This window comes from Protomyctophum parallelum (genome assembly GCF_964188405.1).
Source record: "Protomyctophum parallelum genome assembly, chromosome: 7".
NCBI lineage: Eukaryota > Metazoa > Chordata > Actinopteri > Myctophiformes > Myctophidae > Protomyctophum > Protomyctophum parallelum.
Window position 1 is genome coordinate 34,493,616 of NC_139705.1, and position 23,423 is coordinate 34,517,038.

Consider the following 23,423-nt stretch of genomic DNA (forward strand, 5'->3'; position numbering starts at 1 on the left):
TAAAGCATTGTTGGCTCAGCACATGATTAGCTTTAATATGACGAAAAGCAAGTGTGTTAAGTGGTATATCAGACTAAGGGAGAATCACATTTAATTTAGGGATTCTCATATCATTGCTGTCAGGCAGAAACCATGTACTGTATCTCCATATTTTAAAGGGTTTTTCTCTTTCATAAATTAATGCCCTGCTTTGTCGTGTCGTGCACCCAATAGTTAAAATAGGCGATCTACAAAGCTTGCATTGTGTCACTTCATGGCTCATTGTGCGCTTGTATATCTGCTATTTTAGCTATTTATAACATTTTGAAAATAAATAATTCTGTTTGTGGGTTTTATTAATATTTTAACCAATTAAAAGTATTATTATTTAAAAAAAATATTGACTGAAAAGTAATAATTTTTTTAATTTGCTACCCTTAATAGCATGGAACATGCACGTCTTTTTTCAGACCTAAAAGCAAAGCAGCACGAAGATTAACCTGTGTTGCACAGCAGTATTTTGTAGTAGCAGCAGTGCCTACTTAGTATTGTGCTGCTTTTCTGTTTGCTATGGAGCTGGGGAGACTCCCGTTACTGAACAAACAATATAGAGCTACGGTATCTAACACTTAACACTTTAGCCAAAATTGCAACTAATGAAAAAAGCTCTGCGTTCAGACTTGAATGGTTAGAGCGGTGCGATTTTAATACAAAGTCAATGCAAAGACGAGAATTGTGCGAACGGGCGCGGCACGACCTGGCGCAGTACAAACGGGATGAGGCGAATATATTCAGGTCTGAACGCAGCTTTATAACAGGCAGAGTAGTCATTACACTAATCCCTAATACAACAATGTGTACTGTCTCTTGTGTCTTTAAAGGTATATTCAGTGATTTCACTTAATTCAAATATCACTTATTTTTTTGTTTTGTTGTGATAATCTTCTCTACTATAGAGTGTGCTGACCATATAAGGAGTTCCTCCCTGTCCCCAGTTAACCCCTGGGGGTCAAAAAACCTTAGGTTTCGTTTTTGGCTCTCTATCCTGATTGGACGAAAGGCTTAGGTCCCAGCCAAAAACGAAACCTAAGGTTTTTTGAGTGAAATCACTGAATATACCTTAAGGAATAATAATATAACATGCGCACATGCTGCAAAACAACTTCACTTGTAAAGTAACATTGGTAGGCCTATACTACTGTAAGAAGAAACTGCAAAGCCCTATTTACAGGGCTATATTGCATAGCAAGATTATAAACTTCCACTGGGAGTTAATTAGCTGATGGAAACAGACTGGCTATAACCTATAAGAACATCAACGTGAAAAGAATACGCAGTGGTGGAAAGTAACTAAGTACATTTACTTTGAAGTATTTGTACTTTACTAGAGTATTACTTTTACTTCCACTCCACTACATCTCAGAGGCAAATATTGTACTTTTACTCCACTACATTTACCGGTATTTGAAAACGTACTAGTTTCTTTGATTATAATTATTACAAAACATACATTAAACACTTCAGCCCTACAGTATATACATTTCGGCCATTTGAAAATAGAAAATCTACAAGATCACAACGTCGCGATGCGATGCATTGTGAGCTTGTAGATCGGCTATTTTCAAAAGATTTGTATACATGTGATAACTTGAAATGGCACATTCTGCACAGTTAGAGCTTACTACTTTTGGTACTTTAAGTACATATTGCACTTTTACTCAAGTACTTTATGAATTCCAGACTTTTACTTGTAACAGAGTTCTACAGTAGTTCTGCAGTATTGATACTTTTATGTTTTATTAAGTAAAGTACTTTTTCCACCAGAAAACTGAGAATACGTCACTCACCATCAATACCCAGAACCCCCTCCTTCTTGTTCTCAGAACATGGCTCAAATTTGTTGACGATCTCCAGACAGTGGTCCTTGGTCACATTCGTCATCTATTATGAAAGGAGTAGAATATATATATTTTTTAAATAGTCCTCGCTGATACATTGTCAATGAAAGCTAATTAAAGCCTCAAGATTTAAATCCACTGGGACAAAACTCAACATTGTAGAGTGGAGCGTGCGAGGATGATAATCCAATTAAGAAAGGCTTCCTACATGCCAGTTCTCTCCCCGAGCCAACAATGGAGTCTCCCGTTTGACAGCCACAGCCTTTTAACAAAGGAATGACGGGTCAATCAGATTCCCATCCGTGTCAATCACTGTGAGAGCCACAGGGCTCTCATGCTGGCCCAATATGAGAGAGTTTAAGCCATGGGAGTACTAGGGATGCAACTGTAAATCAAACTAATCAATTTAATGTATTATTATAAATTGTAAAAAAAAATCTATCTAGCGTAATCCTCTGCCAACCTGGGGAGAGCAACGGAATGACCTCATGCTTCCTTCAAATGCATGTAGTCCAAGCCACTTCTTTTCACCTGACAGTTCATTTTCCCCTCCATCAGGCACTCCGGCTGGCCAGGGGGAGGCAGTTTATAGAAACCAGGATTACTGTATGTTTTTAGTGAGGGTACCTACCCTAGGGGACACGGGGAGAACATGCAAACTCCACACAGAAAGGCAGAAAGGCCCTTTTGCCAACCCCACCTAGGGTATGGGCACTGATGACACGGAGGAGAGAACACGCCCCCAACGCAACACATCTTCTCTAGCGGGAATCGAACCCAGGACCTTTTAGCTGTGAGACGACAGCACTACAGACTCTTTTTTTAATAAGATTTGCGATTCTTATTATTTGGTGTAAAAAATAAAAGAAAACGTTTGAATAAAAACAAAGATTTGCGATTTCAGCTGTTTAATCAAGTAATCAAAAATGCCTATTATGCTTATTATGTTTGCACTACTGTTTGTTTGCACTATAGTTGTTGTGTCTTGTGTATTATTGTCTTAAGACTGAGAGTGCTTGGAGCTAAATGATTGTATTCATACGCTGTATTTTTTATACATGACAAAAAATAAACCTGAACCTGAACATGAACCTGAACTTTATTATGTACATGTACAGTATACTGAAAGGTTTAACGAGGTGGAGAGCCTGAAATGTCCTCAGATTACAGTTCATACTAGTCCATAGTATGATGGAGTCGCTTTCCAGAATTTCATTCGTCTCACTATGTTCTTTTGGGGAAAGCGAAAATAATATAAATGCTTTAGGGAACGGAAGCAATCAGTTGGCTGGTGCACACGACCATATCTACAAACATGCATGTGGCGTAAATTACATTATGGCCAGCAACTATAGCATTTAGCTATTTTTCTCATTTTTCAGAGAAAAACAACTGAATTAGACAGGATGGACAGATAGATGACACGACAATTTATTTAATAGGCACTACTGATCGTGCACACACACACACACACGCACGCATGCGCACACACACACACGCGCACACACACACACACACACACACACACACACACACACACACACACACACACACACACACACACACACACACACACACACACACACACACACACACACACACACACACACACACCAAAACAACAACATTCACAGTGGCAGTGAGAACACAATGCTGTCTCTGCTGTCGGGAAGAAACCACCTAACTTCTAGGAAATGAAGAAAACCTTTTTTTTTTTAAACGAAGCAATACTGCCTCATCAAAGTTGGTGTTTGACTTAGTTCATATATTGTCAATTACTTGCATGAGAGGGGGAGAGGTGGTGGAGGCAGTTGCTTTAGTGGACCGTTTGAGGGTCCAATGGCGTTAAAGGGATTGTGACATTAAAAAAAATGAAATTTAATTATTTTTTTGGTTGCACCCAAAAAAAAAGCTCAGAGGAACTTTTAACATTCAGTATATTTTCTGTGGTGTGGGGTTTTCTGGCTCAAACAGGTGCTCTGAGTTTCCTGCTGTTTGTGATGTAAGAGAAAGAAAATTCCATATATGTCAATTGGATTTGCCAGCAGATGTCACTGTTTTCACTGTTTTGCCTGTTTTCATTACAGCTCAAAAAGACTTCCATGCCCCAGAGAAAGCTCCAGACCACAGAAAATCCACTGAATGTTCAAAGTTCAGGTTTTTTGGATGTTGAGGTCATAAAACCAAAAATATAAATTAATGTCATGTCATTTAAGAGATTTAAGTGTTTTTTACTACTTCCCATTGGAAGTAGTAAAAACAAAACAACACACAACAAACAACACACAGACGTAAAGGCTGTTCAATCACAACGATAACAAATTATCTCTTTTCAGCCCGTGGAGCCACAAGCTGTCGGCACTAGTAGCCAAGTCTACTAATTCCACAACCCAAGGATATTGAGCACCGCTTTGCTTCAGGGCCTCAAAGGTGAGTCTATTAAATGTTGGGTCTGTCACCTTGATCTGAAAGCAGCTGGCACCTTTTCAATAATTCACTCTCTTTTGAATCACTGTAGCCAAGTGAGATGTCAGCCATGACCGAAAATTCTCCAAGCTGCTGTAAAGGTCTATGGGGTGCTTTTAACATAGATTAATGTGTACAGATAGCGTATAGACCTTGTAGGGCCATTTGCAGATGATGGATGAATAACTACTTCTGAATTAGGATAACTCACAATTATAGATATCTATTTGGATTTTGAAACAGACATATTATATACTATCTTAATTTCATTTTAAAGAAACGGAGTATACTGTCGGATGTAGTACTTAATGCATTACCTTTTATCAGAGTACTCGGAGGCCAGTCTATGACGTCAGTTTATGTCTGTACTAGAGACCTGCAGATGGCGGATGTAGCCGCGGTTTCCGCAGGTAATTAAGCGCAGTTCAGGGTGGTCAATGAAATATTGGATAAACCATGGGTGAAATAATGAGGGACATAAATCAATGACATCTATCTATAGTCTTTTAAAATGCACAAAATATTGACATGTGTGCGTAGTATTTTAATATTACATAAAATTCCATCAAGGCACAAATTAGCCGCCTATACACATTGGCTGGGGTCCGTGCAAAACAACAACACATGGACTACAGGCAGCTAAAGGAGGGAGGAATATAGTTTGTTGTGGGACTGAGAGTGATTTAAGTTCTTAACCGTGCCGACGACAGCTGGATATGCCTTATGAAAAGACGTTGCGATGTGAGAACATGAATGAAGACCGATCAGACGGCTTGTCCATGGATATGGATATATACAATCACTACGCAACGTTGGTGAATGATAGTGGTGATTGTACAAGTGAGTGTGTACTACTGTAGTATAGAATCCCATGTGCTTCCCTGCGCTGTGGTTGGCGGTTGGTGCGGTTAATATAAATAGGATGATATAATTAATGCGGTTGGATAATGGGCAGATAATGAATGTGTACATGCGGTTTTGGGTGACAAAAATCTCCATCCGCAGGTCTCTACTCTAGTCTGTACTATGACAGCTGCACAAACGTCACGCGCAGCATGTGTGGTCATTCTGTGAAGCCGATTGCCCTACAACTCATGCAACGTGTTATGAGATTGTTTTTTTGAAAATGTTTGTAACATACAAATATGTACACCTAAATGCACCTATTCCCAGAATAGATACACCAAGTAGCGAGAAGTTGGCAGAAGAGCTGTGCTCTCAAAGCGTTCTATTTCTGTCATTTGTGTTGTGCTTCAGTCTCGACACATTGCTCTGCCGGCTCCGTAGAGCAGGCCAGGGAACCCGGGGGCGAGACAGACTGTGTGAGAAGGAACCCTCACATCTCCACTTCTGATGAAGACCAAGATCAAAGACTCAAATGTGGGGGAAAACAAGAGAAACTAAAACAGAACCCAGCGGCCATTCCACTGACTGTATGATCACTTGTTAGCCAGGATCAAGGGTCTTATGTCCACCCGCCTATCCACTTATCCCAACCTGTACGCTTAATCCACTGGTGGTGGGAAAGCAGCCGTGGGTATATAATGATATACTCCTCATCATACATAGCCCAAAACGGCGACGCCAGCTTGACAGTATAGCTAATCTTATGGGTCACTTCGGTGTTAGGTCACTTTAACTTATGGTAATTGTATCGTCTACTCAGGCTTATGTGAACACCCCAGACAGTTTTTAAGTTGCTTCATTCAGTATTTTGATATTTGATTTTAGCTGCCACGCCCCCTTCCTATACAAACCCATTATGACCTCAAACTCCATTTTAACCATGATAGATTAATCAAAAACACCTGTCCTTAAGCATGAGTCCAAAAGAGTAGTGTCCAGTATATATAATGCCCTGGTTTCAGCTAGGGTCAATTCCACAGAGTACCTGGAGAGAGTTGAAGATTACCATCACATCAGAAGAATGGGCAAACATGTGCAATACACAAATTACATCCACCAATTCAAGAATGTGGAGAGAATTCTGTTGGAAGACCCTAATGAGATTTTTTATTACCCCCAAAATTAAATCAAACAGATCAGTCATGCTGGAGACAGTGTGGCCACAAGGGGGCGGGCCACGCTCATATTTTCTGGTCTTGTCCTAAAATTCAGAAATACTGGCAGGACATCCACTCCACCTTGGAGACCATTCTGTTTTGAGATACCTCTGTCTGTTCCTTTTCTACTGTTAGGAAATATCCCTGAAGAGTTTCTAATACATGATAAATATTTAATCAAGATCCTCTTAGCAGCAAGTAATTTTTTTTAATCAAGATCCTCTTAGCAGCAAGTAAAAAAGCAATCACACGACGCTGGTGCCAGCAGGACCCACCAACGAAAGATCAATGGATGGACATTATTGAGGAACTGTATGCTATGGAAAAACTAACATTCATACTTAGACTACAAGAGGATAAATTCTATAAAAAGTGGGAAAAGTGGAATCTCTTCTCTCAGCCTAGCGATATTGCAATAGGATTTCATTTAATGTTTTTTGTAATATGAAAAATGCAGCCTTTTTTTCTTTTACTTTTTGTCTTTTTCTTTCTGTATAGTCTTGTCAGTTGTGTTTTTCTTGTCTGTTCTTACTTCAATAAAAATTAAGTAAAAAAAAAAAAAAAAAACACCTGTCCTTTTTTCTGTTGACTGATATTGTCCTTCTAATACGTGAAAAAATCTTTTTGGTGTTTTAGCCTCCTCCGGCCTCCTACTAGGTTCTTTTCCAAAAACATTATTGAAAATAAATGAAAACAGTAAATTAAAAAACTAATTAGTGTCAAAGTGTCCTTGAGCAAGACCCTGGCGCCTTGAATGTGTCACAAGAATTGCCACAAGAATTCTGAATCCATGGGTACTAAATCCGGTGTTAGTGTGATGCCGAGACCTGATACGAGTGCCAAATAATCAATCGTTGCGTAGAGACCATTTCAGTTTGTTTTTAAATGGACATTTTCTTTTGATTAAATTAGGGATGAGATTATTCGTGGCAGTCTTCTGATATCGATTTTCATATTTCAAAATCAATTCGATGGTAAATGGCCACTGATTTATTGTTTACACTGACGGCTGTTGGACGGACGGACGGACGGACACACACACACACACACACACACACACACACACACACACTTTCATGAGGTGTGCAGAAGACACCACAGCTCTAATCACATCAGATACATGGCTATGATGATGTCATATTGATTTATTGTAAGCCAGCTGAGTCAATCAACATTATGAAGGAATAGTATAAAGTGCCTAGTTTTGTGCAATTTCATTTTATTTAACAATCCCTTTATTCTTTTTCTTGTTTTCATTGCCAAGAACAGTCTCAAGCCACAGTTTGATTCAGATTTTGGTCAGTCGTACAAATTCTCAGATGAAAGTTGCATCACATGGATCAATGGCGGCCTTCTGCCTCAGAGCACTGAGATGAGGTGAAGGTCTGCAGAGCAGATCAATGTACAGTACTGGTGTCTTCTGCCTCAGAGCACTGAGATGAGGTGAAGGTCTGCAGAGCAGATCAATGTACAGTACTAGTGTCAATAACAGCCACAATCAATCCTGATTGACGTTTGCGTAAAAACAAACATGTGGCCCTGGTATAGTAAACACCGGATTATCGAGCGCATGCAGCAGAGCATAATGTTTGCCAATTTTGTTTTTGTCAGAAATGACTTAAATACAGATTCTGAATCGTTAACAGGTTTTACATTTTATATTTGGTCCATCTAAGTAAAAAATATCTTATTTTATAGCACCCATTCCATTCCATTCCACATTCCCAATTGTAGCTAAGAGAGGTTAGGACCACATAAACCCTAGTATCCTGATTCTGGGGCGAACATTTTGTTGATATTCATATTTACCCCAATCCTGTACTAATTATTCTGAGAATGTCAGAATCATTATCAAGTGTTGTTTTTGTTTTCCATGGCAGCATTTAATCTTTAATACTACTTTATTTTACGTAATGTCACTGAACATTATGAGTGCGAGGGATTGAGGGCTTTCTTTTCCTTTTGTCTGTCTCATTTGATGTTCTTTTTTTTTTACATAAAAATGAATGTACATTGAACCCTTTTTTATTGTTGTTGTTTTTATTGCATTTACACTACAGATAAATCTATTATTATGATCTTGTAGACTTTATTTTTTTTTATCCCACGATCTTGTACCCATTTTTCACCCCTGTGTCAATTATCTAATGTGATCCTGGGCTCTACACACCCTCCGCCAACCTAGTCCCCATATATATGGGGGACATGGGGAGAGCAACGGACTTGAACTCATGCTTCCTTCATGCCTGAGTGTCCAAGTTGCTCCTTCCCACCTGACAGGGGGAGTTTCCCTGGTTGGACGTAGCGCGTGGAAGGAACACGTTATTCCAACCAGTTCCTTTCCCCTCCATCAGGCGCCTCGGCTGGCCAGGGGGAGGCAGTTTAGAGACCAGGATTACTGCATGTTTTTGTGAGGGTACCTACCCTAGGGGACACGGGAAGAACATACTGTACAAACTCTACACAGAAAGCCACTGATGACGCGGAGGAGGAAACACGCCGCCAGCACCCACAGCGTCCCGAGCGGGAATCGAACCCAGGACCTTCTAGCTGTGAGGCGACAGCACTACCAACTGTGCCACCGTGCCCCCGATCTTGTAGTCTTGTGGAACATGGCACACCAACATTTGGCTTATATTTTATGATTGCGTGACAAATAAATCTCTCTTGAACTTCATCTAGCTCTGATTCACTGCTCCAAGTATAAATCAGGCTAATTATGCAGGTGAGTGCCAGGAGTTATTTGTGTACCCTTGTGTGTACCCACGTGTGTGCGTGTGTGTGTGTGTGCGTGCGTGCCATGTGAATACCTTCTGCTCTGTCTCCAGGAAGCGGGCCAGGTCATCCGTGTCCATGTGGTCCTTGTGGTTGCTGTAGGTGAGCATGAGCAGGTACAGGTCTCTCCTGGTGGACATCATCTTGTAGAAGGAGCAGAACTCCTCAAAGTCCAGCGTTCCCTGCTGGTCGTCTGTATCCGCCTCCTGTAAACACAACACACGCGTGTGGGCGCTATGGGAGAAGGAGGACGTCTGCACACCATTTTGAATGCTCCCAAAAAATAATTGAATAGCCTACGAAAGCGGTAAAAAAAGACACACAACGTTTCAGCCTCTGTGGCCTTCGTCAGGTAAACTGAATAGCGGTGCATAAGACAGGTATATAAAGGCAGAGAAGTGGGCAGATACTGTACACATCATCAATGAGTGAGCACACCTGGGGACGTTTCCCCAATTTGGGATTGAACTTGGCAATGACAGTCGACAAATAAAGCAGCCATACCCCATATCAAATACAAATATACATTTCAAGTGTCCATGCTATGGGAGCCTTCTGGCTCCCATAGCAATCTTCGTTCCTACTCTCACCTATGGTCATGAAGTGTGGGTCATGAGGGAAAGAATAAGGTCACGAATACAAACGGCCGAAATGAGTTTTCTCCGAGGCATCTCCCTTGGAGATAGGGTGAGAAGTTCAGTCACACGAGGGAGACTCGTAGTAGAGACGCTGCTTCTTCGCATGGAAAAGAGCCAGCTTAGGTGGTTAGGATGCCTCTCGAGTGTCTCCCTAGGGAGGTCCTCGATGCACGTCCCACTGGGAGGAGACCCTGGGGAAGACCAAGGCGCAGATGGTGGGATTACATCGACTCACTGGCCTTGGAACGCCTCGGGATCCCCCAGGTGGAGAGGAATGTCTGGAGCTCTCTGGTGGAGCTGTTGCCCCGTGACCCGACTACGGATAAGCGGTTGAAGATGGATGGATGGATGGATGCTATGGGAGCCCTCTAGAATTTGTCTATCTGGGTGTCGCAAATAACTGGGCCAAATGTGTTGTGCATGCCGTTAGTACGCCAAGGAAGTAAATTGCAGTATATATTTTTTCATCATCATTGTGAATAAGTTTGTGGTTACCTTTCCCATTTTGTAAATTCATAAACTCAGATGCATGGTCCCGCCATGATTGAGCAAGATTGTTGTCATCAATAATGAGGTCATTGTCCACCAGTCGACCTTGAGGCTTAATCAGGAGTCGTAGTAGCCACAGGGTAATCTAAGCGGTGGATATTGCTCTTGTCTTCATGTCTTTATGTATGTAAATTGTGTTGTTATGTCAAATGTGCATGTGTATATGTGTTCTGCATACTTGGCTTCTGTGTCGCAAGACAAATTTCAGACAGACAGACAGACAGACAGACAGACAGACAGATAATGAGTCAACCACGGAACAGGTCAGCGTCATTATTCAGACGTTGGTCCGACTCCCCCCATTAGGAACCCTGTCCCTAACCCTAACCTCATGCAAAGCCACGATGTCGGACTAATGTGCCGTCGGAATTGCATCATGTCTGCCTGCGTTTGACATACTGTAATACTGGCTGAGCCATCGGGATGTCCCATTTTAGAGTCATTTATAGTCAGTGATTGTCACATGTCCCCAGCGTCATCAGTAACCAGGGTCTGCCGAGAGAGCAGGGGCTCCACTGGGAGCAGATAAGAAATGTATTTAAGGCCACCTCAACATGGTTGAATTTAACTCAAATCGATCATTCTGGCGATTAAATCCTGAAATACATTTAAGCAACCTTTACCATGACAGGCAATTTAAAAACATGCAGTAATCCTGGTCACTAAACTGCCTCCCCCTGGCCAGCCGGGGCGCCTGATGGAGGGGAAAGGAACTGGTTGGAATAACGTGTTCCTTCCACGTGCTACGTCCAACCAGGGAAACTCCCCCCTGTCAGGTGGAAAGGAGCAACTTGGACACTCAGGCATGAAGGAAGCATGAGTTCAAGTCCGTTGCTCTCCCCTTGTCCCCCAGGGGACTAGGTTGGTGGAGGGTGTGTAGAGCCCAGGATCACATTAGACGATTGACACAGGGGTGAAAAATGGGTTACAAAATCGTGGGATAAAAAATATATTTAAAAAATAAAAGGTGGTGACTCTGCTGAGCTGAGGTCTAGCCCATCCCGTAGTAACATCATCATGTACAGTGAGTGAGACCTTATTTTTTTCTTTTTAGTTTGAGGGGCACTGCAGGCGCCTCCTATGCCCAGCTTTCCTGCATTCAAGACACTTGCCTTGTGTCTGACACCTGACTTGTGTCTGAACACAGCTTTGATGGATGTGTTCTGCCCCCCTCCCCCCCATCAAAGAAAATGTTTGTTCAAACCATATGGGCTTCCTTTGGAAATGCATTGGAGCAGCCATTAAACACAGACACAAGACAGACACAAGACAGGTGTCTTGAATGTGTGAATGCCGACAAAGGCCCTTATTGGAAAGAAAAGTCAGGAATCTGCAGGAAAGCAGTGGTACTGACCTTGTATCTGCAGCTATTAGCAAGTGGTCTGCCGATGAACTCACCAGGGTTTCTTTTTACTGATATTTTAACGTCAGTCTCTCAATATGTAAAGTAATAGTTTGTTATAAATCTGCGCTAATTGTTACAGTACACATAAATGTTGTATGTCTGAACAATTATAGAAGATTGACGTTGACTGTTATTATGAAGGTGTTTGAGAAACTAGTAACCATCTATCTGTGCAGTGCTCAATACTTGAGCCGTTTCACGCATGCTTACATGGAACACAGGCCTGTAGAGGATGCAGTAACAAGATTCAAGGTGTTTATTGTTACATCTTATGTACAGGAACATAAGAAAATGAAAAATGGTTTTAGGTTTCTCAACAAAAGTAAAACCACCATTAAATAATAGTAATAAAGAAGAATAGTAGCAATACTAAAAAATAATGATTTTATACCTCTGCATTCACTCCATGCAGCCGGCATGCCGCAGTACCTAGAGCCTAGGCCAATGCTTAGCTACCTACGCATGTGTCCTGTTTAGTTCTGCTTTTAATAATAATATTCCAGCAAGGCTGCATGACTTGTCAATGATTTTAGCATTCTGTCACCTCTTTTTTCACCTCTACATTTTATCCCCAGATTTTTCCAACCCATTATTTTTCACCCAGTGTCAATTATCTGGGCGCTACACTCCCTCTGCCGACCTGGAGAGAGCAACGGAAGCATAGACGCATGCATCTATGCATGGGCAGTCCAAGCCGCTTCTTTTCACCTGACAGGGGAGAGTTTCCCCGGTTGGACGTATGTGGAAGCAGCACGTTATTCCAACCAGTTCCTTTCCCCTCCATCAGGCGCCCCAGCTGGCCAGGAGGAGGAGTATAGAGATCAGGATTACTGCATGTGATTGTGAGGGTACAGTACTGTACATACTGTACCCTAGGGGACATGGGGAGAACATGCAAACTCCACATAGAAAGGCCCTTTTGCCAACCCCACCCAGGGTATGGACACTTGATTTTGCCATTTTTATTAGGAAGAAAACGGATCCAGGAGAGAACACCTCTTCTGTATTATTTGTATACCAATGACATTTCGATGTTCAGTTAAATTATTAAAATGAGTGGATCATTATGGGAGATCATGAACAGTCACAGTGACAGGTCTGATCTCCCGTAATGATGAAACAACAAACAGTAAATGTGAAATGTGCTTGGCCCAAACAGCACAGAGACCAGCCCTTCCCCATCTGACAACATTACATTATTAGCTCATTATTGACTGTGCAGCCGCAATGGTCGGCACTCAGGTCAGGATTATATTACATAAAAATGAATAGATTAATAAGAATTAATTCTCTTTTTCTAGAGAATTCTCTATAAGTTGAATCAATACTAGACTAGTCGTGCATGAATATATCCACTACTGAGTTATAGACTGTGAAAGGCATGACGGTACTTTTCAAGGGTTTTATGTCATTGACTCATTTCTAGTTGTCTGTTGTTTTTTTTTACTGATCTAGAAGTTTATTATAAACAGGCAGAGCTGTGTGTGGCGTGAAGCTACCATCCAAGTCCGTTTGCCAGTCAAATACTGGCGATTAACCCATGAAAACCGGGAAAGTATCTGTGTCATTTTAAGGCTTCATGGTGTGTGTAATTGATGAAATGTAAGTCGTTTTTGGGGATTAACTACTCCTTTACTACAATATCATGAAGAGTAATGACGTGCCAATCTGACTCAAAAGTGCCCATAAATTGCCCCATTTTGTCAGATGCACTTAGCTAAGAAGCAAATATATAGGCTGTCCATTCACGGTACCCACGGTTCACATAAAATGAAGGAAGCACAGCTAGAGAGAGACGGCTATCTTTATTGGACAGAAAAACAATCTAGCCTTATTCATTCCCATGCATTATGTAAGAGAGGCTCTTAAGCCCTTGGTATGCTAGCACACCGTGCTTCGACTCAGCAGCTAATATGGATTAATTTATCAGTTAGAGGAGCTGTTATTTCGGTCCTACCAGCCCTTCCCTCCATCTCTGCAAGTCTCAGCTGTGATAAATCATTGAGCAAGACTCTTTTGTGAGTATCCTTATTGAGCTGCGCTGGAGCCACGGTAATACCTCCGGCTAGCACACTTAACCGACTGGAATAAAGACTCCCTCTGCCATGCTCCAATGTGCATGCACCACACCTCTCCTCTCCTCCGCTCAGCCCAAAAGCCAGTGCTCCACAGGGGACTAAATCTCTTGAGGGGACGCTTTTGTGGTTAATACACTTCACTTGACCAGGCGGCCCTCGGAGGGGCATGTAAACGAGGTGTTTTGTAATAAATGGCCATTTCCTCAGTTTGCCGCTTTCTGAGCAGAAAAGGAGGAGGGCACTGAGTGTTATTGTCAGCCCATTGGCTCTCGAGCGTGAGGAACATTCTTCTACTGCATATATAATGACAGAAGAGGCAAGAGAGAGCATTTCAAAATAACCGAATTGTCGGCCTTGTTGCAAAATAAATTAGCAATTTGTCTGCATAACATACAGTACATTTACAGGAGTTACAGGAGTACTCTGACACAATGTGTGGCATTTTCTCTAACTGGGGCTATGGGTCAGGTCCCCAAGGTTCTCTCTGCAGTAAGCAGGTTAAGCTGAGAAGCCAGCAGCAGATTTGTAAACAGTAAAGTCTTCCTGTACACACAACACACACGCGCACACGCACGCACGCACGCACGCACACACACACACACACACACACACACACACACACACACACACACACACACACACACACACACACACACACACACACACACACACACACACACACACACACACACACACACGCACACACACACACACACACACACACACACACACACACACACACACAGGTCCCATGTGTGATCACCCTGCCTCATTCCAGAGGCCATCTGTGCCCCCGCAGCACCATATGGGTGACCATCAACAGGGCGCGCGGGGCTTAGCATTAGCGACCTGGCTAGCTCTGTGGGACTGGCGTGAGAACAACTCACACAGCATGCAGGACAAAGTACAGTAAAACAATTGTGTAGTTTGGCAGAAAAAGAACGCGTTAGACCAACCATCTCATCAGTGAACCTCCTGGGCCTGCACTTACTTTACTTTTCTGTGTCATTTTATAGATTGTTTTGCGTTGGCTATTCAAAAATAGCAGACGTACAATAGCAGACGTACAAGCTTGAACGTGTCACCTTGTGCCACGCTGTGAGCTTGTATATCTGCTGTTTTGGGGGGAAGAAAATCCCTTTAAAGTGTGAGAACTACAGATTTTCTTTAGAAGGCCTTTTTAGAATCGGCCTCATAATGGGTTAATAATGAAACCTGGTGTGCAATGAGCATCAACCTTTCAACCACTTTCATCCTTGCGCCTACATTTCAGGCATGTCAATACAGGAGAAAATGATCAAATTGTTGTAAATGGCAGATCTATAAGCTTGTAGATCAGCCATTTTCACAATGTAATAGTATATATGGTATATATGGCTTAAATGGTTACAAAGCAATAACGACAATGGAAATAGGGAACAAGTAGTGTACTAAGTATTGATCCTATCACTGTGAGTGGTTAGTTGTACCAGTTTTTATTATTGCTTTTGTATGAGGCGGTGAATGATTTGGTCACTAGTTGACGCACTTAACTATTAGAACTAAGACTTAACTAGAGTATTAGAACTAAGGAAGAGATTAAAACTGAGGCAATTCCCAATCAGCAGAACACAGTATCAACCTTCTCACTCTAGTCCACACCGACTACAGCTGGTGGAGAGCTGGCCTCAACCACACACACCCATGGTCACATGCATAATCACTTCACTTTGGCCACTTTGCCTGTGGCCTGGCTTGGACGAGGAGCCCAGAAAAGGATCCAGTTAAAGTGGCAGAGCGGTTAATACAGCTGAAGTAAGTGACTTACTACCAAAGGGCTCTGTCCTTTGTGCGTTTACAACATTACACTCCATTAGATCAGGTCCCCTCGCGGTGTGGCGTGGAGCCACTGTACAGTCACTGACATGATATGTCACTCATCTGAATTCTCTAAACGTCACTCAAATCATTTGGGCAGGGAGGAAAGAATGTCGGTATGAACTGGTTTTTAGCTCAATTATGTCATGGTACAGTAAGTCATACATAAACTATTTAAAAACCACTTTAACCCTATAGTTAGTTGACTGCATTACCAAGGGTTTTATACTAGGGGCGCCGCCTTATCGCTAAACTTCTCTCTCCATTTTTTACTATTTGGAAAAACATTTTAAAATAGTTCAAAATAGTCCAATCTACAAGCTCGCAATGTGTCGATGTAGGGCCTGTTTTCGATCTTCACTAGATAACTTCGCCAAAATAGCCAATCTATAAGCGCACAACGTATCACTTTATGACGCCTTGTGAGCTTGTATATTTGATAATTTTAGCAGAATAGGGATGCTGGGGTTCAAGAGGTTAAAAGCACGCTGAATGGAAAGCCACCCTGCCTTCTTGACGATTGTTGCAGGCTCATCCGAAGGACATCGTCTCTATGGAATAGCACTCCGGAGGGTGAATAGGATCTGTCTGTGGAACTCAGTCAGTCAGTGCAGAGCGAGAAAGCCATGAGCAATTTGAACATTTATCACAGCCTGCCGGGCACAACAGGCTACATTCTCTTCCTCTCTCTCCAAGGACGGATTAAGAACTTTTCCTTCTCCTTTTCACATTGCAAAGAACACCATCATGGGCGGAGCTTGAGGGGGTTCAGGGGGTGCACTGCACCCCCTGGCAAAAAAAAAAAAAAAAAAAAAAACATTTTTTTTTTTTTTAACTTAACTTCTGACTGTAGTTTGTAATCATCTCTCTTATCATGATAATGATGACTCGCTATATGGCTGTAGTGCATGTGTGTATGTGTGTGAGCTGCTGTACTACCTAAATAACTCATTTTTAGGGGTTAGGGCATTGTAAAAACGCTAAAATAATAAAATAAAGGTCAAAAAAATCGCGGGTGTCGTTGGCCAAGCAGTCGCACCCCCTGGCGTCAAGTTCAAGCTCCGCCTATGAACACCATTTAACTTCCCTAGTGCGAAGAAAGACATTTCAACGACCGCCCACAAAATGCAGTATAATTCTTCATTTTTTCGCTCTATTGACTTGAAATGTGAGCTGACCCAGACTTAACCACTGCAATCAAAACAGATGAGCTGCAGACATTAAAACCACAAATCAACAAATTAGACACCCACGTTCTGTGAGTCTATACGTGTTGCTGTCCATGAATGGCACAAGCACACACACGCAAACACACAAAACACCCTGCTGTCTTTGATAACACTATCTCCCCAATTTCTCATTCTTCTTTCCACAATTCTCACACCTCTCATCCAGTGACACTTCTTTACACCTCTATATCTAACATTCATCAAAGCCGACAGCCGCTTTTATCAGCTCCCCAAAATGTGTCATCTAGTGTGTGTGTGTGTGTGTGTGTGTGTGTGTGGGTGGGTGTTTGGGTGTGTGTGTGTGTGTGTGTGTGTGTGTGTGTGTGTGTGTGTGTGTGTGTGTGTACGTGCGCACGTGCGTATCTTGATCAGGTAGAAATATTGCTCAGTGTTTTTTTTTCTGTTTTAATCATCTATAATATTTAGCAATGCTTTCTCGCTTAAGGAAGATAAAGTGCATGGTAAAAATCACATGACACCTGAACAGTGAACACTATGTGACTAGCGGAAAAATGCTAGCTAAGCCGCATGCAGGTGTCTAGGATCAGATATCGATGCTGCCATCGAGGCGCTGAATTTCATTTGTTTTATCTCTTGTGTAGGTTACCTTGAACATCTGTTTGACCTTCTGTCGTGGCAGGTTCACGTTGAGCTTGTGCAGGAGCTGCATAACTTCACTGATGCTGAGGCTGCCGTCGCCGTTCTTGTCTGCCTCTGCAAACGTCTGCTTCAGCCACGTGACAGCGCCATGGGTTAAGGAGAATGGTGGTAAAAGTACTCAAATGCATGTTTACTCGAGCAAAATGTACTTAAAGTACCGAAAGTAAAAGTGCTCATGATGCAGAATGTCTCGTTTCAAGTTTTAAAATGTCTACAAATATTTTAGAAAATAGCAGATCTACAGGCTCACAATGTGTCGCATCGCATATGTAGATGCGTCGCGTAGAAGTAAAAGTACTGGAAATACAAGTACAAATAACTCAAAATTGTACTTAAGTACAGTACTTTTTTTAAGTACAGTACTTAAGTAAATGTACTTAGTTACTTTCCACCACTGGTTAAGGAGGTTAGGACACTTCAGACGGAACCCACGGCATTGCAACATTGGGTGTCAATTCATACTTCTGTCATATGATGGTGTCCCGCGCAGAACGCAGTAGATCTAATCAGCTACTTTTGGTGCAGGACACCTTTGTGGATTAATATAATAGCGATTATTTGTGGACCAATCATTCATATACTGTCACATTGTCACTAAATGTGTGTTCCTGTTCCTGCATGTTATTTACTGAAAAAAAGTATGAATGTGCCATCTCCCACTGTAAGAAGACAGCACCACTGGTAACATTTTTTTTATTTTTTATGTATTCAATTTAATTATCCAATCAATATCTAAAACAATACATGGCTCCATATTCTTCCAATTATCATTTGGGCCATTCCAGCCAACTCTATTTTATTGTACCTACTGTACTACACTTTCAAAAGCAACAGCCAAGAAAGCCTTTATGTTCAAAGCTCATTCTGATTGGAATAACCTATACCTGCAATTATTCATTGTATTTCATCTTTTAGTTTGTTTAAAAATGTGCCGTCTTATTATTATGAGAGTACATGTACATCTTTATAATTTAAAATTCATGATTAATAATGAATGATTAATGAATAACTAATGAATAACTTTGTATTTTCAATTTAACATTAATTATAATCACTCTAAATATACTGCATACTATCATGACCTACATTTTAATTATGACATTCATGACAGATCTTCACAAATTATTGATCCATTCCTTATGCTTGCTTGACTTGTGTACTGTTGTTTTGTTCTTGTTATTGTTTTGTCATATTTGTTCATGTTAATGTTGATTTGGTTGTAGTTTGTTTTGTTTAATGTTTTCTTTTTTTTGAAAAAGATGTATCCATTATATTGTGTCTATACTGTAGCATGGGTTTTCAACTGGTGTATGATGACGCTTCAATGTTACTGGAAAGTCAGACGTCAAGAACTTCCACAGAAAAGTGAGTTAGAATCTCAAGGGAAACTGTACCGGATTGCCTTATAGTTGAGTCACCATTATTATTATTAAGTAAATGTGGCCATAAATGGTAAATGGTAAATGGTGCATTTATATAGCGCCTTTATCCAAGGCGCTTTACAGAGATGGCCATAATCAATCAATGTCATGTCTGCTCGCTGCTCGCTCATACATACGTTGCAATTAATGAACAGCATCATGAGTGTAATCTGGATGGTTAATTTCCCACCCACAACATCCCCCTCTCCCAACACAACGGTGGTCCTCATGTTGAAATTCAATCACCACATATATGTGTTACATGGGAGAATTTCATCGTAATGGTTACAGCCTTAATATAATACTGGTTAGGATATTGATCGCGGGTGCGCTGCCTCTTGGCCAGGCTGTCCTCGTCGCTGATGCCGGCCATGAGGTACTTGAGACCGGTGATCCAGGTGCGCGCCTCCTCTCCGGCCCCAGACACCAGGTCCAGGGACTCCATGTGCTCGCCGTAGTACAGGCTGAAGCAGCAGTTGGGGTCGAAGCAGCCCTCCGAGTAGCGCTGGAAGATCTCCGACTGCTTGCCCTCGCACACCTCCCGGATGGAGTCAATGGAGACTACATGGGAGCGATGATAGAGGAGACCAGAGAGGGAATAGGGGAAGGAAGGAGAAAAGCAATAAGAGAGAAGATTGTATGGAGAATTGGACAGTGTTCACGAAGAGGGTAAATCGGGAGTGGTGGATGGGAAATAAATGATTACTTTCCCCCTGAGCAAAGCCATGCAACGCTGTTGCACGCCAAAAATTGCCGATCTACAAGTTCACAACAGTTGTGAGCTTGCAGATCGGCTATTTTCTGTGTGTGACATGGCCATTAAATTAACTATAAATTCAGCATAAGCAGGCAAATAGGTCTATTAGGCAAATTCAAATTAAACATAAGAATACTCAACAGAACCCAATGGAGCGCAACTTTATTAAGAAACCATTTAAAAAAAGCCACTTATTCTCATGTAGTTATCTGCATTCCACTGGATTGGAATTTCTCCCACCACGGAAGTGACAAGGACAGAATGGTAATGGGTGCAGCAGGGTGTAGTTTCACTGGGGCAATCTTAACCCATTCTGACCTGAGATCAGATTCATACGAGGTTTCCGCCGGACACACACTGGTCTGATGAACCCATTCTGACCTGAGATCAGATTCTAAAAATGTCAGTCGTTCTTCGATTTTTCAAAAAATAGCAGACCTACAAGCTCGTATCGCGCCACTCGGTGGCGCGATATGAGCTTGTAGATCTGCTATTTTTCAATAGCTAAAGCATAACATGATGCTGACACCAAAATGGGTGCCCGTTCAGAATGGGTTAATTATTAGATCAGGAGGTTAGAAATAAACATACTCAATAAAATGATCATGCCCTGAGAGCTCACATTACCATTTATGAGATGGTAATGTCATTTTAAAGACGTCCTCTCCAGTGATTCATTAGCATTAAAGCTTAATTCTATACTCCCCGAAGAGCAGAAGTTATGCCATTTATCGGTTACCATTTTGGAACATATACTGTACCAACAACACATAAAATGCATGTGCTTTAAACGTCTTTTCTAAACAGATTGTTGTTACTTCTGCTAACTATTCCTAAATGTTAGCGCCATAAATCAAGCTATGCTGTGTTGAGGAAATAAAAGAGATAGTTGAGAGAAATGATTGATAATTAAAACCGTAAATGAACCATTAGGAGTCTGTAACTCAGAGATTGTACAAATAGAACAAAATGTACACTGTAGGTCTACAGGTCCATTTGGTTCCATTTCAGAGTAAAATTAACACTGAGGATGTTACAGTGCATGGGCCCAGAGATATAAAAAATAAGAAGAAGCAGAATAAAGTATAAATTTGAGATCTGTGGCTTAATGCTGCAATGCTTATCAAATTGGGGCTCCTTGACATGTTAGGTTTGAGAATCACTGGCATAAGATTTACAGTAAAATGTTTGGTGTGGGTCTTTAAACCCCAGCTGGATTAGCCATCCATTACTGGATTACCGTGACCTAGAGAGCAAGGTGTTTTTAGAGCATGCCATTGACTCATATTGATTCCTTAATACCCTGCCTGGACACTAGCCAGAGCTTCAGTGTCCCAGTTCAGGCATTTACTTTTCTATGACATTATACTGTAGCTATTAATACTTGGGATTTAACCCAACCTCAATTCTAAAGAAACATGTGTGTTTAATGTCATATATGTTTTATTGTTTTTAGCTATAAACTGGCATAGATAGTGATTCACACATACAGTAGCCTGTGGCAGGATGTCGGGTATAGGGGGGCAATAGCTATTTTACCGGAACATGCAATTGCAGGGACAATTCACACACTGTAAATTTTAAAGACACATATAGTACCTCCTACTGTATACATAATGCATTGGAATACTCATGCACTCTCTATGCCAGGTCATAACTGCATGCCCAATGTCCTCCTCAGGCTATAGGGGAGTTTTATGACACCTGTGATTAACTGTGATTGTCTTTGCAAATGCACAGTATACTATCCTCCACTGTGACCATCAATATACAAACCCAGTATGTGCATAGCACTGTATCTGTGTGATGTTTGTGTGTGTTCCTGGTTGTGGTCCATTCATTCAAGCCTGAGGAAGGTCGCAAGACCCAAACGTTGCTCTCTGCTCTTTAAAAATAAATGCTCTTGAACCTGGCAAGTGGCGGTGTGCGGGCGTCCCTCCTTCCTCCTACATTGTACTGTATGCCTCGTCACAGTCGCACCTGCTACAAATTGTCTACCGGGTGTGCGGAAGTAATCTCTCTATGTGGTCCATTCATAATATATGGAGGAGTACTGGCTAGACAGAGGTGACTCTGTATCTGTAACAATATTCTTTTTCATTAATAGATAAGAAAATGTACTATTTTCAATGGACGAATGACTGCTGTTCAACTAATTGTTTTCCCAAGAAAGGAGGTTTATAAAATTGGATATCGGATATGAAACGGCCCTCATGCCCTCCCCCCAGCCCTTTTGGCTCAGTACAGTGCAACAAGGGGCTGCAATCCATTTGCCTTGATATGAAATGATTACAGGAAATAAATCGCATTGCTTGTCGCAGATGCTGCAGTAAATTCTTGTAGAACAGCAGCTCTAATTGGTCCCAGAAAATGCCTTAAACTCTAGCACAACAGACAGACAGACAAAGGGCAAAACTGAGCTGGCAACAACAACAAATGTACAGCAGTGGTTTTCATTCTCAACGTGGGGTCTCTGGGAACACCCAGGGGTCCTTCACTTAAATAATTGGTATTTAGGAACCAAATGAATGAACTGGTCAGCAGTGCACCAGATTCAGAATGGTAATAGATGGTTTGGTTGCACAATTAACCTTTTTTCTATACTTTCTATACACTTTAATTTTTGCGATCTCACTGCACTGGAAAATGTAAATATCTTCTCTGAACCAATTCTCTTTTCTTGCCAGCATCCTTTCTCCATAGTTACTGTAGTCCAACCTAAACCAGTGTGTGCATGAATAATTTAGGCATAACAAGGACAGTGCTAACGGGTTGAGGTGGATTCTGAAGAGGTGATTGATAATAGGGGGATGAGGTGGAATCTGAAGAGCTGAGTGCTAGGGGGTTAGGTCCCTTAGGTGGAGTCTGAAGAAGTGAGATATTCTGGATCATTTGGAGGGGCTTTGGGCACGTTGGGAGGACAACGAGGAGGGAGTTAACAGCAGTGCTCAAGATTTGATCTCAGCATCATGATGATCTGTCAGCAAAGAGACTGCACACGTTGCTCTATCCTGTACATGTGCATTGAATGGTGAATGGATTCAGCACCACTGCCGGTGGACAGCGATCATGACATTTTACACAGCCAGGGATCAAATGTACTTAGAGAGAGCAAAGCAGTGCAAAAATCTCAACCAATACAAATTAAATCAAGCTACACGCAGAAGACATACAGTACCGTACATAGAGGTATTTTGTGCCAATCGGCGGTTTTCCCTTTAAGTCTGCCACCTTGTGGCCACAGAAGGTAGTTAGCTTGTGCCACCAGGATTCGAGCAAATTACTACTCTTTCACTCCAGTTCCCCGGCTCTCAGACCTCCATTGTAAGAAACGGCTTATGTTAGCATTAGCTCATGCTGTTCGTTCGCCAGAAACATTTTAATTGCGATGCCGTAAAAAATCACAAATCAGATCCGAACATCGGAAGGACGATCAAAACCACGGACAGCGCCGCAGTTTTCAGAGAAAACAGCCAAAGAAGATGGTACTTTTAATGGGACTCTAATATGGGATGCGCTCGCATGTTTCGTGCGGGCGGGGGTGAGCAAGGCGCTGCCTATAGCAACCGGGCCAGTGATAAAAGTTATATTTTCAGCTAAAAACTTTTCATATTTGATATAAAGCATAATCTACGAGATTTCTCGTAG

General features: G+C 41.7%; 1 protein-coding gene across 1 annotated transcript in view; it reads right to left on the reverse strand.

Moving 5' to 3' along the window:
- The window catches only part of plch2a (phospholipase C, eta 2a), a 179,428-nt gene that overhangs the window by 28,474 nt on the left and 127,531 nt on the right, over positions 1-23,423 (reverse strand). Inside the window, exons 5-8 of the mRNA XM_083769300.1 lie at positions 19,308-19,579; positions 17,545-17,661; positions 9,217-9,387; positions 1,827-1,920 (exon numbers count right to left, since the gene is read on the reverse strand). Of these exons, the coding sequence (XP_083625426.1) occupies positions 1,827-1,920; positions 9,217-9,387; positions 17,545-17,661; positions 19,308-19,579 (654 nt within the window). The remainder of the gene's footprint in view (positions 1-1,826; positions 1,921-9,216; positions 9,388-17,544; positions 17,662-19,307; positions 19,580-23,423) is intronic.